This window comes from Stegostoma tigrinum, chromosome 12, assembly GCF_030684315.1.
Source record: "Stegostoma tigrinum isolate sSteTig4 chromosome 12, sSteTig4.hap1, whole genome shotgun sequence".
In the NCBI taxonomy this organism is placed as follows: domain Eukaryota; kingdom Metazoa; phylum Chordata; class Chondrichthyes; order Orectolobiformes; family Stegostomatidae; genus Stegostoma; species Stegostoma tigrinum.
Window position 1 is genome coordinate 28,856,437 of NC_081365.1, and position 16,846 is coordinate 28,873,282.

At 39.2% G+C, this 16,846-nt stretch overlaps 1 protein-coding gene across 10 annotated transcripts in view; it reads left to right on the plus strand.

The window, feature by feature from the left end:
• Window positions 1-15,555, plus strand: part of col8a1a (collagen, type VIII, alpha 1a) — a 146,329-nt gene extending 130,774 nt beyond the window's left edge. For all 10 annotated transcript variants that reach the window (XM_059650233.1, XM_059650235.1, XM_059650231.1 and 7 more), the window contains one exon: window positions 13,396-15,555. In XM_059650233.1, coding sequence (XP_059506216.1) covers window positions 13,396-15,326 — 1,931 coding nt within the window. In that variant the 3' untranslated portion in view covers window positions 15,327-15,555. The remainder of the gene's footprint in view (window positions 1-13,395) is intronic.
• The last annotated feature ends 1,291 nt before the right edge of the window (window positions 15,556-16,846 follow it).

Consider the following 16,846-nt stretch of genomic DNA (forward strand, 5'->3'; position numbering starts at 1 on the left):
AGATTAAATGTTAAGGATTAATTGGACATGACAATGAGCAATTGAAATAAAGGGAGAAAGTACATGGGATACAGGTCTAATGCAAATGTGGCCTATTTTAATTTGGGGACGTCTGCCTGACCTTGAGGGTAGGTGGGAACTATCAGCATGAATCGTCCACATGGGACCACCTGGAATTGTTTTACACCTATTTTTGAGGCTGGAAAAGGACTGAAGTTATTACAAAGTGAGGATTCAATACATAACCTAAGATTCAGAATAGTAAAAATTTCAGGGACTTTGCCCCACTTATTGGACTTCACACCATCAGGATGAGATTTGTGAGACCAGTACTATAGAATCTCAGAGCTCTAAATGCCACCATAGACAAAGTCCCTGATGGATAGAAGACAGTGTGAGACTTGCTTGTTTGCGTATACCTATATGTGTATATTATGCACTTTAAGTTAATAGATTCACTCATTAGTTTGCATATGTCTCAATATATACAAAGTAGATTAAGCTAATATAGTCACTTCCTACTTAAGCATATGTGTCATCTTGTAATCATTCTGATCATACCATAAAGAACCCATTAGATACTTTCAACATAACCATACAGCATTTGCAATTCTATAATCTTCTGGCCCCAGCCTGGAGTTCAAAGAAGACTGAAAATTTACAGCCAGTGTTTGGGCAATTTTGATTCTTATTTCCTTTTGTTTGAAGAGAGGGTGAGTAGGTTAGGCCTGTACTCATTGGAATGTAGAAGAATGAGAAGGAGTATAGAAGAAATGGAATGCGTCAGACCAGAGGGCATAATCTCAGCATAAGGCACACACATTTAAGACAGAGGTGAGGCAGAACATCTTCCCTGTGACTCTGTGGAATTCTTTTTACTGACAGTTTTGGGGTTGGTCCATTGAGTATGTACAAAGCTGAGATAGATTCTTAATTGGTAAGGGAATCGAGGATTGTCGGGGAAAGGCAGGAAAGTGGAGTTGAGGATTATCAGATCAGTCATGATCTCATGAATAGTGGAGTAGGTGTGATGGGCTGAGTGGCCTATTTCTGCTCCTCTAGCTTTTGGTCCTCTGCCTCTATGCATAAGTACTCTTTTTGGCCCCTAACGTGTTTCACTCCTCCTCTAACAACCTTTAAATATTTATATATTTACAGAAGACATTTAGCTTTCCTTTCATGTTGGCTGTGAGTCACTTTTCCTTCTCCTCCTTTTCTCTTATTTGATTTTTACTTCCCCTCTGAATCTTCTGTATCCAGCTTCCTTCTCAATTGTATTCTCTACCACCCATCTTTCATAAGCACACTTTTTCTCCCCCCATCTTAACTTTTATCTCTCTATGATCCAGGGAGTTCAGGCTTTGACCGTGCCCTCTTCTTTGAAAGTAGCCCATTGCTCAACGATTGTCTTTCCTGCCAAACTTTGACTCTAATTTATTTAGTCCATATGTATTCTTGTTATTATCAAGTAAAGGTGAAAAGCCCAGCTGCAACAGGACAGTCAGTTTAACTTCAGTAAGGGGAAACTTCTAGAAACAATGGCACCATTTTGAAGGAAATACCCCCTGTATATCCAATAACAATCCATTGGGGAACATCACAGAAACAGATTCTGATCTTTGATTGGTGGTTGTTCGTAGGAGCTTGGAATGTGTAAATTTACTGCCATATTTCCTGTAACTGTGAATGCACCTCTCTAATATTTCATTGACTTTAAAGGACTTTGAGTTGTCCAGTGATTGGGAAGAGTACTACAGGAATCCAAATCTATGCTTTTCTAACTTTCCAACCATCTTCAGAGATCTGTGGGCATGCGATCCAAGGTCCCTCTGTTCCACTTGGCATTTACCAGAACTAGTCATTCTCAAGTCTTCCAAGTTTTTATTTGTTCTTAGACCCCAATATTATTGAACCTAATTATTTGATGCTTGCTACTTCAGCATTTTTCAATCTTGCCACATTGTTCCCATGGTCCATTTATTTTTCAAAAACTAAACCAAGCAATTCTGCTTTCTTTTATGGACTAGACACATGCTGGTCTGTACAACAGTCCTGAATACATTCTGAAAAGAGCCACATATATTAATTTTTAATCCATTCTATTTTGGAAAAGCTAATTAAATCAATTATATTGCTGTTCTTTCACATTTGTGTTGCATGTATTTCACAGTATTAGCCACCAGAGGACTCTCATTGTCAATAAGTACTTGCCTTCATCTAAATGTGTTATTATAATTATTATGACTCATTAAAAATGGATTTTTTCCCTTTTTTGCAACAGGAAATATTCTAAATATAAACAAATTCACAGCACATTTGAGTAAGGCACATGTTCATGGGGAGTGGGGAGGGTGTGCATGGAGATAAAGTTGATGAAGTGGAATGAAAAGTCACAAACGTTCAAAGGGATAGCTGATAACTATTCCAGTGCCAAAGGTACAAAATTGCCCGAAGATGTTTGGTATTAAACGATGACCCACAAACAATCATACAGGTATACAGCACTGTAAACCATACTTCCTTTGGCGTCAGTATATTATGTAGTGAAATTTGATAATGGTGCTAAATCATTGTCCATCATAGTTGAACTGTGCACAAGAGCTTTTTCTTTTTGTTGTGGAGACAGGAAGAAAGTAAGCAAAATTGTTATTTTCCCCTATTTGTGCCAGGAAACCAGTTTAAAGAGCCACTTAATGAATTGCGTTTCTGTGAAGCCTTCTTTACAATACAGTGTAATCGTATAAATCAGGTCAGAACACATTGTCTCTTCCCTTGCACACTATGCTACTGTGATAAGATGATGCATGGCTGTTTGAGCGTTTTCCAAAAGTGTTTTGCCAAGGAGTTTTCCACATGAAGACAAACAGAAGCTGTGTTTAGTGTAACAAGACCTCTACACTGAGATACAGAAGCTTTACTCTAATAGTCTTATTCATGGCCTCATTCAAGATCTTAAATGGTATAAACACTGCTTAGCTTCTTTTCAACATGTCTTTTATATAACTCAACCCCTTCAAATTTTTGTTTAGTCCTTGTACTAACTGGGTTACGTTTCAACTTTCTGGCAATTGAAATGAAAATCAGTGAGTTTCTAGAACAGACGATTGATCTGCAATGACAACTTTACATCCAGGCGACTAGGTGTAAAGTTACCAAAGTGTTGTGTGCAGCAGGACAGTTATTTACCTTCAGGAGACCTCAAGCAACAGACCGATTTGTGACCCCTACATTTTATTAAACAATCATTCTAAATACTACCTACATACTTAATCTGGTGTCAACTGTACAGGTGCATGACTATGAAAGTGCATGTTGACAACAATATAATAATAGTTGAAAAAGTGATGGGTGATCACTTATTACCCTATCGCAGATGTCTAGACACTTGCTTAGAACTTGGTGCTTGATAGCATTGTCGATGACACCTGCTGTCATTTTACCACCCATCAGTTTACTTTCAATCATAAGTTATGGGCTGGGTTGGATTTTTCCTGCTTTTTGTGATAGGACATATCTGAGCAATTTTCCACATTGTTGGGTCCCTACAGTGTGGAAGCGAGCCATTTGGCCCCTTCGGTCCATAATGCCCTCCAAATAACTGCCCACTCAGGCCCACCCTACTACCCTGTTCCTGTAACCCTGCATTTCCAATGGCTAATCCACCTAGCCTGCACATTCCCGGACACTGTGGACAATTTAATTAACTAATTTGTGCATCTTTGGACTGTGTGAGGAAATCGGAGCACCATGAGGAAACCCACACAGACACGGGGAGAATGTGCAAACTCCACAAAGGTGCCCGAGGGTGGAATCGAACCCAGGTCCCTGGTATTGTGACGCAGCAGTACTAACCACTGAACCATCATTCTGGGTGGATGCCAGTGTTGTAGCCGTATTGGAACAGCTAGCAGTACGAGGTTTCAGTACTATCTCCAGAATGTTGTCAAGGCCCACATCATTTGCAGCATCCAGTGACCCCAGCGAATTCTTGATATCACACGAAGTGAATCAAATTGGCTAAATACTGACACTTGAGGGGAGTGGTACAGAATCTTTTTCCCAGGGTTGAATAGTTTAATACTAGGAATGTGCATTTAAGTGGAGGAGGGGAGCTCAAAGGCAATGTTTTCACACAGTGGTAGGTGTCAGGAACGTGCTGCCAGGGGTGGTAGTGGAGGCAAATACTATAAGCAGTATTTAAGAGACTTTTAGATAAACAGATTAATTTGTAAGGAATGGAGGGATATGGACCGAGGACAGGCTGAAGGGATTAGTTTAATTTGACATCCATGTTCAGCACAATATCATTGGCTAAATGTCCCATTCCTGTGCTGTACTGTTCTGTGGTCTAAAGTGTAGGGCAGAGCAAGGGATAAACCAGGAAATAAAGTGCCAGTCGGTCTAACCTGAGTGGTCGGGAAACTATTTGAAGAAAAGCTATAAAAGAGTGCAGCAAAAATTATAACCAGAGAGACTAATAATAAACAAATCTTAAGGCTCTTTATTTGAATGCATAATGCATTCAAAACAAATTAGTGCTAGGGCTTCAATTATTTACTATCTATAGCAACAACTTGGAGTGGAGAGAGTTTTGTTTTTAGACTTTCTGATGAACAAATGTAGTAGGGAAGGAGACAAGGAATTTGCAAAAGGATACATAGGTGGGTTGAAGAGTTTAATGTTGGAAGGTGTGAAATCATGCAACTTGCTGGGAAGAATCAAAGGCCGGACTATTATTTAAATGGAGAGAGGCTCCAAAGAAAAATAACTCCAGTCAGATGACCACTTCCTAATCCACAACTGCCTGGCTGAGATCCATTGCTATATATTAAAGCAACATTAGTTTTCATATTAATTTAAATAGTACAGATGTGTAAGGCACAGGAAAATATGGTAGACAAAATATATATAATCACTTAACTCAAACCAGACTACAACTGAAGAACACAGGCACTGGATCAAGCAATCTGTACTCAAATGAGTGGAAAATGAATTGGAAAGCAATGAGACAAAGAGTGTGTAAGCTGTTTTTGTCTGTTATTTAAAACACCTAAGTGGTCAGTGAAATTGCCAATAAAAACATTAGCACCAGCTCATAAATTAACGTTGTGTGCACTCTTGGCATTTTATGTGTTGTTGAAAGAATATGTTCAGACTCAATGAGCAGATCAAATTCTCCATAGAAGTTGGTTGCATAAATATCTGTCTCATGTAGTATGGTTAACAGCAGTTGTCTTTTGGCAACTTTGAACAAGTCACTTGTAACATTCCTCAAGGGAAATGTGATCTGTTTTGAGAGGAGAGGATTATATCGCCTAATTTACAATCTCAGTTTAATAAATTTATGTGAAACTTTTGTAAAGATACAAACCTTTACTTGCCATTAAATAAAAATTAGGTGTTGTTAGAGTTAAGCTGCTTTAGAGGCTAAAAGTCAGAACTGAGGAACTCTTTCTCTTGTTAAATGTGATTGACATTCCATTATTAGTTAAGGAATTTTCAATTCATGTTTGAATTTCTATATTTAAAATTACTATATATTTCTTAATGCTTTTCAAGATGTATTACATTTTGAAATATCCCAAATCTACTAATTTTAATTGTGTAACAACCAGCTTGAGGTGTTACCCAGTGTATGTCAGTGAATATATTGCTTTGAAAGCAGAGAATACAGTTTGAAAGAGTTCGGAGGAGTTCCATAAGCACTAGCCACCACAATGATGTCCCGTAGACTTGTGGGCAGGACAGCTACAGATCTCAATGTAGTGTTAGCCCTGCAGCCTCACAGCGCCAAGGACCTGGGTTCGATTCCAGCCTCGGGTGACTGTCTGTACGGAGTTTGCACATTCTCCCCGTGTCTGCATGGGTTTCCTCCCACAGTCTAAAGATGTGCAGGCTAGGTGGATTGGCCAAGCTAAATTGCCTGCAGTGTTTAGGGGTGTGTGGGAGTTATAGGGGGATGGGTCTGGGTGGGATGCTCCTAGGAGTGGTGTGGACTTGTTGGGCTGAAGGGCCTGTTCCCACGCTGTAGGGAATCTATTCTAATCTGATTCCTCTCAATGACAATGTCTATTATATCAATGAAACCTGTAGCTTGTTGCTAATATGTAATAAACCATATTTTGTTAGCAACAAGACACAGTTCTGGCTATACTAGGAAGTGATTTGCTTTAAAATACTAGGCTCAGCAGTTTCCTACACTTCGAGGATGGTGGCAGTAACTTACATCATGAGCTGGCTTTCCTATGCAACAAATACCAAATCAAGCATTTATTGCTCTATTCCTAAAGTATATATTTGTGTTGTCTTAGAGCTGCCAGCATTAATTGCTAACGAGCATAACGAATGCTCGAGAAACTCAGCAGGTCTGGCATTATTCCTGGAAAGGGAAATGGAATTAATGATGTGAATCTGGTCTTTCGAAGGAGAGTCATTCCAGATTCAAAAGGTTAATTCAGTTTCTCCCCACAGACAGTGCCAGATCTGCTGCATATACCCAGCATTGTATGTTTGTTTCAGATTTCCAGCATCTGCAGTGTTTTGCTTTTATTCAACAGTTTAATTGCTGTTGAGCAAATACTGGGTGAGTTTACTCAAAGGTTAACTGCTGTTGTCTCTGAAGTTCCGAACCCTGGATCTGCTTGTTGGCAAAAATAAAACAAAACTGCAGACACTGGAATACTGAAATTAAAACATAATATATGTTGGGGAAAAAAAATTCAGCAGGTCAGTTTACATCTGTGGGAAGAGAAACAGGATTGGCATTTCAAGTCAATGATCTATCAGAACAGAGGTTCTCATGTTCCTGAAGAACCTTTGGTAAGATATACCTCTGTTTCTTGGTGGTTTTTTCCCAAAAGAATTCCATTATAGGCAGTGTGTCAGAATACAAGCCATCAGTGGTTAGTACTGTTACATTCAACTATACAGATTTACAGGCTAGATCATGAGTTTCTGTCCTAGACAGAGACTTCATTTATAGCAGTCTGAATCAAAGGGGAGCTACAGACTGAAATAAGTGAACATTTTTGTTAAACATGATTTGGACACTTGCTGTGCATTTCCTGCATTATCCAGTCTTGCATCAATTTTCCAGTTTTCATAATTTATTTACCAAATTTGTAATTTCAGTTTAGTACTATTCCAATTTAGGATAATAATTTATTGCAAAATACATGATTTTAGAAAGCTAAATTCATTTTTCAGAAAAAGTGAAGACTTTGAGAGAACCTAATAAAACCTCCCAAGTCTGTGCAAGAAAATTGGTGAAATGGTTTACAACAAACACTTTAGCTAATGGGGGCAACGAGTTCAAAAATGTGAAATCAAAATTAAGAAAGGAAATCAATTGACACTTATTTACACTACTGTGTATATTTTTATGGAATCAATTACCAGAAAGAGCTATTGGCATAAAATTATAGCAAAAACATTCAACAGGCAATTCATGTGGTTCTTGAGATAGAAGGAATTCAGAGCAACAGTGAGAAGATGGATTTAGGATTTATTAAAAATGAATTGTTTGCCCATTCCTGAAACATACTATGTTTTTACACAAACCAGACAGCTATGATCTAAGTGGCAAACAGGAATTGAAAATATAACCTGAAAACTATCTGTTACAAATAATCACAACAGTGTCTGGGAATGCATGATTCAGAACTGTAACTTAGTCTTGCGGTTTAGGACATGATCCTTAGTCAGATCTACAGCTTTGTAACTTCTGCAACTCACTGCCAAATGGATCATTTCTGAGTCAAGTATCCATTCCTCCGTCTTCTCCCTCCAGTAAATGCGAACAGGAAAGTAAGTATTAAATAAAGATCTCAAAGTCTTCCTCCTGGAGCATGCAGAATTTGTAACTAGCAGAAGGATATGTCCATTTAAAAAGAATAAGTATTCGTGATTCTCCACAACTGTATCCTTGGCCCTGGCACCAAAATAGTAGTAAAACAATGTAGGGAAATCACCCCTACTTATTTTGAAAGCTACTCAACAAATATAAGAAGCATGTAAAATATGAGAAGCATGTAAAATAAAGTAGGCAAGGATCAAAGAAGACACAAAAGGAAAGGATAATACTGAGACTTGAGAAAAACTAAAAATGGAAGGTGTTGTTGCAATTATGTCAGTGCTTAAATATGATTAAAGAATTAGATTGCAAAAGCAGTTATGCCTTAATACTCTTTTTATCACATTGCACCATTGTGTTCTTTTAATATCTTTCTTCAAACTGTGTTTGCCCTCCCTGAATGTAACATGGAAAATACACACCATCATTCCGAAAAGGTGACAAAGAAAATCTCATCTGGAATTATTTTTACCACATTACAGTACATCTGGATAATGTTCATAAGATGGAAAAGGCCATACAATCAATCCAGTCTCCTCTTAAATACCTCAATAATCATGAGGGGGCTCAACTGGTTAATTCATGTTGAATATAGTCACAAATTGTTCTTGAGCTGGAGAAAGCACAAAGCTTTTAAAAAGAGCAATTTAACTTGTGCACCACAATCAGAAGAAAAGGTAACCTGCATTAATATTCATATACTGCTTGGGGCCACTGCCTCTGTATGCTTTAATAAAGTTAATGGATTCATACCCATAAAAGTACAGAGATCTTTATACATTGTACACAGTACAAGATTGGACCCGAATAAAGCAATGATTTTGTGAAAACACAAAGACAGCAAAAAGGGTATTGGCATGTAAATAGTTATGCGCCATCCTGACTAAGAAATAGCCAAATTGACCTAATAAAAAGCTTTTATTCTGTAGATATTAATAAAGGATACTTTTACCTGGAATCAGTCAGTTCTCATTTCCCCGAATTAAATTCATTGGAACATTCATTTAAAATAAATGCTAAGTAACATGAATACTCTCTCTTGAGCTGATTGCACATGTATCCAAATTGTTTCCATTCTCTAATAATATTTGTGAATTATTGGAGATTTCTGAAGGCACACTTTACAGTATTTCTATCAAGAAACAATTTGAGGGATCTCCTAATGCTCCAATTTACAGTCAGGACTGTTTAAATACTCTTAATATGTGCAATTGTAGAAACAAAACTAACGTTACTTGACTCTGTCAAACAACCCATTTTATTCTAGGTTGTAGAAACATTGAAGTGTAGAGAAATTCCTGTATTGTTAAATTCAATCCAGTGAAAACAGCTCTCTTTTAAAATGAGAAACACATTGCAGCTGTAATAGTTGAAATATAACCCATCAGGCTGGGAAAAATAATCCTCTTCTCAAAAAGAATTTCTTGGATCTTGTCAAAGCCAGGATTCATTTATGGTGAAAGAAACAAAGGTTTCAGTGGCTCCTCTTGATGGTTCAGCCCAGTATAGCAGTTAGAAGCTGAGTGCACCAACAATGGATTTTCTCATTACACTTGTCTACAACATTAGCTAATCTCAGAGTATTGGATCTGAATGGCTATAAGACATTTTAATATTTTGATGTAGGGGCAGAAATAACAGATTCTCACTATTGGACACCATCCAACAACAACTGCTGGAAAGCAATGGCGTGTTAATGTCACATGAAGTGAAGCTAACTCCAGAGTGAGTTTGCTGTGATGCCCTTCAGAGTTAAATAGCCATCAAACAAACCACTGTAGCCATTCTGCAACAAACACAGACAAAACTTTGAAAGTGTCGTACTAAACACTAGAACAAAGAAAGTAACCATTTCTATCAGCACAAATTTTCTTCAGAAAAGGAGGACAAAGCAATTAAGAAGACTTTAGTGTAGGGAACACTGTATGATTATGCTCATCAGTCAAGTAAATATAGTTTATTATCCATTTATTGTTTGCTAGTAGTATTGTTTATTTACAGAATGGTAAGAACATTAAATTAATACAACAGAAAAAACAAAGACAGAAATTGCTGGAAAAGCCCAGTGGGTCTGGCAGCATCTGTGACGAAAAAATCAGAGTTAACACCTCGGGTCCGGTGACTCTTCCTCAGAATTGGAGAAAGGCAAAGGCTGATTGAGTGCAGATATATCAGACTGAATTTATATGCTGAATCTGGTCTGATAACTCCGTGTTTGACACTATTCATTTGGCATAAGCTTTTACAATAAAAACAGTTAAAAGTAAAACATATTGGATTTACAATTTAGAATTTGTTTCCTACATTACAACAGTAATTACATTTCTAAACCATTGCCTGTAAATTTCACTGGCAGTAAAATCAGGCAGGATTTAAAGCTCGTGCTGCTTTTAATCCTATTTGTTATCTATCTGCTGGATTTGGTTACAATTCCTCCCTGAGTGTCTGATCAGACCTCACAAAAAACAGTACAAACTAACCTCATCCCAGATGTTACAGTGCAAAGCAAGAAGATGAGGGCAAGTCATACAAATTATCATGGCCAACAATTTGTGCTACTGCATTCATCTATATCCTCTAAGTCCCGTCTTCCTTACAGATGGGCCACAGGCAAGGGTCAGAGTAGATGCATTATTGTTTTATACATGGAACTGTGGAAGACTAGAACCTGGGCAAAGTCTTCTGGCAGATAATTATTTAATGGTTTTTACTTAGGTTATTAACTTAGCTTTTCAATAATCCAAAAACACACTGTGGAATGTATTACTAAACAGGGACACAATGTGAAAACAGGAAGGTATCATGAATATTTTAGCATGATCTAACAAGTTTTACCCTGGACTGATAGGTTGACAAATAATTGATTATCAATGTGAACCATTCAGTGTTGAGACTTGATGAAAATTTCTTTAAGGGGTCATCCAAAAGGTTGGTCATAAATAGACATAGGAGTAGTAAATTGACATAAAGTTTTAGGGAAGATGGAGTTTGGTGAATTCAAAGGTGAAGGAATGAAAACTGAAATAAGCAAACGTTGAGAATCATTTAGTGAAAAGCTGAGAGCATAAACCAGGGAGAACATCTGTGATGGGTGCAGGGAGTAAACAATAAGGATATTAAAGAGCTGTCATGAATTGGATAAACTTTACATGTTGCATGATTCAGTGAAAGAATGGAGCCAGTTGATCATAGTTCTCTAAATTCTGTTATTTTTCCGAATGGTAGTATCATAGAACTGGTTCTGCTAGCTGCTTTTAAGAAACAGATCTAACAGTGTCAATACTTACAGCTGGCTCAGACATAGGTCTCCCAGAATCTGAAATGAAATAGTGCCAATATTGTAACTGTAGCTTCTGATGTGAAGGTTCCTGTGTTCCATATCAGGTTATGATAACTTAGTCAGAAACAAGAAAATGCATGAAGTTCATGATAACTTCAAAGTAGATATTAAAAAGCATTCCTGGTATACTCCTCAAAAGGAAAGTCAATTTAAGGGTTTGAGGAGTGGTTTGACATTTGGCACGAGTGGAGGAGGCAAAAAAAGGAGACAAAAGCAGCAGGGGGTGTGGCATGGAGTCTGTAATGAGGGTGGGAATGACAGGAGGGTTAAAAGAGTGACAGGATGAGGTGGGATAGCAAAGGAGACTCGGGTAGGAGAGGAGGTTGCAAAGGGAGAGAGGAAAAAAGAGGGAGGCTGCAAAGAAGTAGAGGAGCGGGATGAAAGAGAGAGAGGCTGCTTGGGTAGGAGGGAAGCAGATGGAAATTGCAAAGAAAGGAGTTTTAAACCAGTTACCTGGAAGCCAGGAAAATTTGAAATCACTCAGGTAATGAATTACCTACACTTGGCCAAAGTAATACAATGTGTATCAGTGTGAAGTTATCCACTTTGGTGGCAAAAACAGGAAGTCAGATTATTATCTGAATGGTGGCAGTTTTAGAAGGTGAGGTGCAATGAGACCTGGGTGTCATGGTGGAACAGTCGCGGAAAGTTGGCATTCAGGCACAGCAGGCAGTGAGGAAAGTTAATGGCATGCAGGCCTTCATAGCAAGAGGATTTGACTGTCTGATTAAGGACGTCTTACTGCAGTTATACAGGTCCTGGGGGAGGCCAGTCGTGAGCAATTTTGGTCTCCTGGTCTGAGGAAGGACATTCTTGCTATTGAGGGAGTCCAGTGAAGGTTCACCAAGCTGATTCCCGGGATGGCAAGACTGACGCATGAGGAAAGATTGGATCGACTGGGCTTGTATTTGCTGGAATTTAGAAGAATGAAAGGGGAATCTGATAGAAACATATAAAATTCTGATGGGATTGGACAGGCTAGATGCAAGAAGAATGTTCCCAATGTTGGGGAAGTTCAGAACTAGGGGTCACAGCCTAAGAATAAGAGCTAAGCCATTCAGGGCTGAGATCAGAAAGGATTTCTTCACTCAGAGTTGTGAACCTGTGGAATTCTCTCCCACAGGAAGCTGTTGGGGCCAGTTCATTAGATAGATTCAAGAGAGAGCTGGACCTGGCCGTTGTGGATAAAGGGAATGAGGGGTACGGGGAGAGGGTGGGAGTGGGATACTGAGATTGCATGATCAACCATGAATGGTAGTGCAGACTCGGAGGGCCAAATGGCCTATTCGTGCACCTGTTTCCTATGTTTGCATGTGAATGTAGAAGCTCTACAACGAAGCTGCATATTCCTAAGGGTTGCTATATGGGAAAAACGTGCAGTGGATGCTGTTTTAAATGAATACTGTGTCAATTGCCAAGTTTAAATCTGAGATTGAGATCTGAGATACAATTAAGAAAGGATAACAACTGTCTGGTTAAAGTATTTCAGCTTTTGAATGTGCAATGGGAAGGCAACAGCTGTGACCTCACAGCTAATGAAAAGTATGTTTGAGGTAGTAGCTTTTTGTACAGAGAAGTATTGGTTTTGTTGAGAAACAACTTTTGTTGCTAACTTACACCTGAGCTAATTTGAATACTGCTAGTGAGGAAACTAAGGATTTTCTTAAGTGCTGTGGGCTTTAAATTTAATGCACCCTCGATATTGATTTAGTTCTTCTAATTTAGTTTTTATGTAACTCTAAACAGAGTTACATCAATGCAAATACAGAAGATATTACTACTATGTGATTAATAAAATAATAGGAGTGAAAAAACAGTCCTTGAAAACCAAAACGTACCAAATGAAAATCAAAAAGTAGACTCCTAGAAAAAATAATTTGTACCCTGCTAGCCAGCAGAGCATTAAAAATGTGATCTTTGGTGTCAGTTTACATAGGGATTGGCTTTTATAAATATGGACTCACAATATAATGACAAGGCATGATCAAATGTGAACAAGCTGAAGTAAAGTTTTGCAGGACTTGTATAACATTTGCAATAGGTTGTACAGATGGGTACAAATAATTGTTTTGAATTTTTTAGAACATTGTACATTTTTTCAACCAATTTCCAAACATTCAACAACATCAGAAGTTTCAAATATTTTGGTAACTATTAAAACCAGAGGCAAATACTTTATATTTCAATTTTTTTTTGTTTGTAGAAATGATACCAACATTTCCGAGTGCAATGAAAGGTGAAAAGGGTCCATCAGGAGAGCCTGGTGCAAGAGGACCAATTGGACCACCTGGCCTGCCAGGAATACCAGGTCGTGATCTTCAAGGACCAGTCGGAAAACCAGGTCTCCCAGGTCAACCAGGTTTTCCAAGTGTTGGGAAGCCTGGAATGCCAGGAATGCCAGGTAAACCAGGAGAGATGGGATTGCCGGGTCGCAAAGGTGACATGGGACCAAAAGGAGAACAAGGGCCAATGGGACCACCAGGAGCACAAGGACTACCAGGTCCTTCTGGAATGCCGGGATTTGGGAAGCCAGGTAGACCAGGATTGCCAGGAAAACAAGGGCCAAGAGGAGAGCCAGGACAGAAAGGAATGCCAGGATTGCCAGGTCCTGTAGGGCCAAAGGGAATGCCAGGAATAGGTGTAGCTGGATTGCCAGGCTTAAGAGGGCCACAAGGGCCCCCTGGACAACCAGGCCCTGCAGGTCTACCAGGCGTCTCAAAAGCTGGGTTAAATGGTCTTCCAGGAGCTCCAGGAGCCCTGGGCAAACAAGGATTCCCAGGTGAACCAGGATTGCAAGGTTTTCCAGGGCCCCGTGGTGTCCAAGGGCCTCCAGGAATGCCAGGTATTGGAAAGCCAGGTTTAGATGGAATTCCTGGTCAACCTGGCTTTCCAGGGGCAAAAGGTGAAAAAGGACAACCTGGTTTACAAGGGCCCCCAGGAATGCTAGGAGTAGGAAAACCAGGGTTTCCAGGGCCAAAAGGTGAACGTGGTCAGACTGGGCCTCCGGGGATGCAGGGATTTAAAGGTGAGCCTGGGCTTGCTGGTGCTCCTGGAATTCCTGGTCCTCCAGGTGCAAGAGGACTGCCAGGGCCTCAGGGTCAAATCGGGCCTGTGGGTGGCTTAGGTTTCCCAGGAGTGAAAGGAGAGTATGGGCCACCTGGTGCTCAAGGTCCTCAAGGTCCAAAAGGAGAAGCAGGTGTCCAGGGATTGGCAGGCATACCCGGATATCCTGGTGAAGATGGGCAACCAGGTCAACGAGGGTTACCAGGACCAACAGGACCAAAAGGAGACCTGGGGCAGAAAGGCCCATCTGGTTTGCCTGGACGACCAGGACTACCAGGATTGAAAGGGGAAATTGGCTTTCGTGGAGAGAAAGGTATCCAAGGCCCCACTGGAATACCAGGGATTGCTGGTCCAGGTGGTCCAATAGGGCCACCAGGTCTTCCTGGACCGAAAGGAGAGAAAGGACTACCAGGACCACCAGGGCTACCTGGTATAGGGAAACCTGGAGTTCCAGGACACATTGGACCAACAGGAAAACCTGGACCAGAAGGTCTTCAAGGATTATCAGGTGCACCAGGCCCTCCTGGCCCTCCAGGACCTCCGGGCCCACCAGGCCAACCAACTGATATAAGACAGTTTCAACTTCCAGAGATGGGGCCAGGAATTGATGGCATTAAGGCACCACAAGGATATGCTCAACCAAGTAAAAAAGGGAAACCTATAGGAATTAGTCCAGAAATGCCTGCATTCACTGCTAAGCTATCAATGCCTTTCCCACCAGCAGGATCTCCTGTCAAATTTGATAAAATCTTATACAATGGCAGACAAAGCTACAATCCGCAAACTGGCATTTTCACATGTGAGATACCAGGAATTTATTATTTTTCATATCATGTTCATTGCAAGGGTGCTAATGTATGGGTAGCATTATATAAGAACAATGAACCACAAATGTATACATATGATGAATACAAGAAGGGGATTCTTGACCAGGCTTCTGGGAGCTCAGTTCTTGAACTAATGCACGGTGACAAAGTCTGGATGCAGCTTCCATCTGAGCAGGCAGCAGGACTTTATTCAGGCCCTTATGTGCATTCATCTTTTTCTGGATATTTATTGTATCCAATGTAAAAAAAAATGTAAACAAGTAAAGCTTTTAAAACATGATCTTTGTTATCTTACAAAAGCTAAATTTTCACTACAAGGGCAATTGCTGACATTTGTAGGATGATTTTAACTGTTATTCTTTCTTTGATGGAAGGCCATTGCTGGGAGAACCCAAAGAATGAATAGACTTGTCTGTTTTACACATTCTAAATGCACATTAAAGTGTTGTGAAACACAGAATAATACAACAAGACGCAAGAGTGGACTCGAATCAATGAAATAAAAATGTACTTGTTCTGCCATGAGCACCAAGTTTAAGTTTGCAGAGCTTCTCAAAATCAACTAAATTTACACAAGAGAGCTGTTTTGAACAATTGCAGCTAATTTTCCAATTACAATCAGAGTACTCAAAAATCACACCGAATATAAGAATAGAGTCTAAATAGCACATCAATGTAGGGGGTATTTAAGTAAGTTTGGAGTTGAAGTAGGTTTTCGGTTTAGTGCAAATACTTCACATCTATATATGATATACTGAAATGGTATATCTTATGTGCTTTATACATTTACTGGGTGCAACAGAGAAAAAATGTTTCTCTTCCCAGGAGCAATACAGTCTCTTTATGACAGCAAATTCACACAAAAACCTTCAAGAAAATGGCTGGATTGCAAAAGAGGGCAAAGGGATAAAAGACTATTTTCATCTATAAAGTATAATTAAACATGAACAAATTATTATGGTGTCTCCTTCATCTAGTAAACAATAAGGAGGTAATAGCAGTACATCAAGGATTTAAAGCAGCCTACCATGTACTGAGCGCCAATGCCTTGTCATCCACCACCAGTGAAAAAAAACACACTTGACGAGCAGAGATCTGAAAACTGATAAAATGAGATAAACAGTGGGTTTCTTGTGAAACAAGAAGAAATTCATTTTCTTCTGAGGGGAAAGACGAAGGATTTTTGTGCAGTCCACTGTAGCCTTATGATTTCTGACCATGAGCTTTTTTTTAAAAAAAGTATAATGCTAGTATTTATCCAATGTCTGCACTTGAGCACTTCCACACCACTTAGTTAAAACTGCCTAGAGCCACAGATGTGGTCTGGGCAGAAAGCGGCAAGAAAACACTATTTTAGATGAGGCCTTTCTTCAATAAATGCATGAATTAGCTTGTCAGTTGCAAAGAAATACACTAGGACATCCATAATTAGATACACCATTGTGGGCTTTTCAATTTAAACATCAATTACCAAATAATTATAATTTTGAATGTGCAAAACATGCGTGTGGCACCAATTCTATCTTATGTTAGAAAGAAAGTTTAATGCCAGTTGTGCATTGCTTTATTTTTGTTTCTTAAATATATTTAAGGAGCTCATCAAGCTTTCCAAATATAGGGAAAAGAAAATATATTTTGTCCAAAATTACCTGAACCAGGTATAAAAGCTGAAGTAGATAACTACAGTTTGCTGATGAATTCCACCCATTGTAACTATGAATAAAATTTCCAACTTTTCAACAATAATTTATTTGTTTTACTACT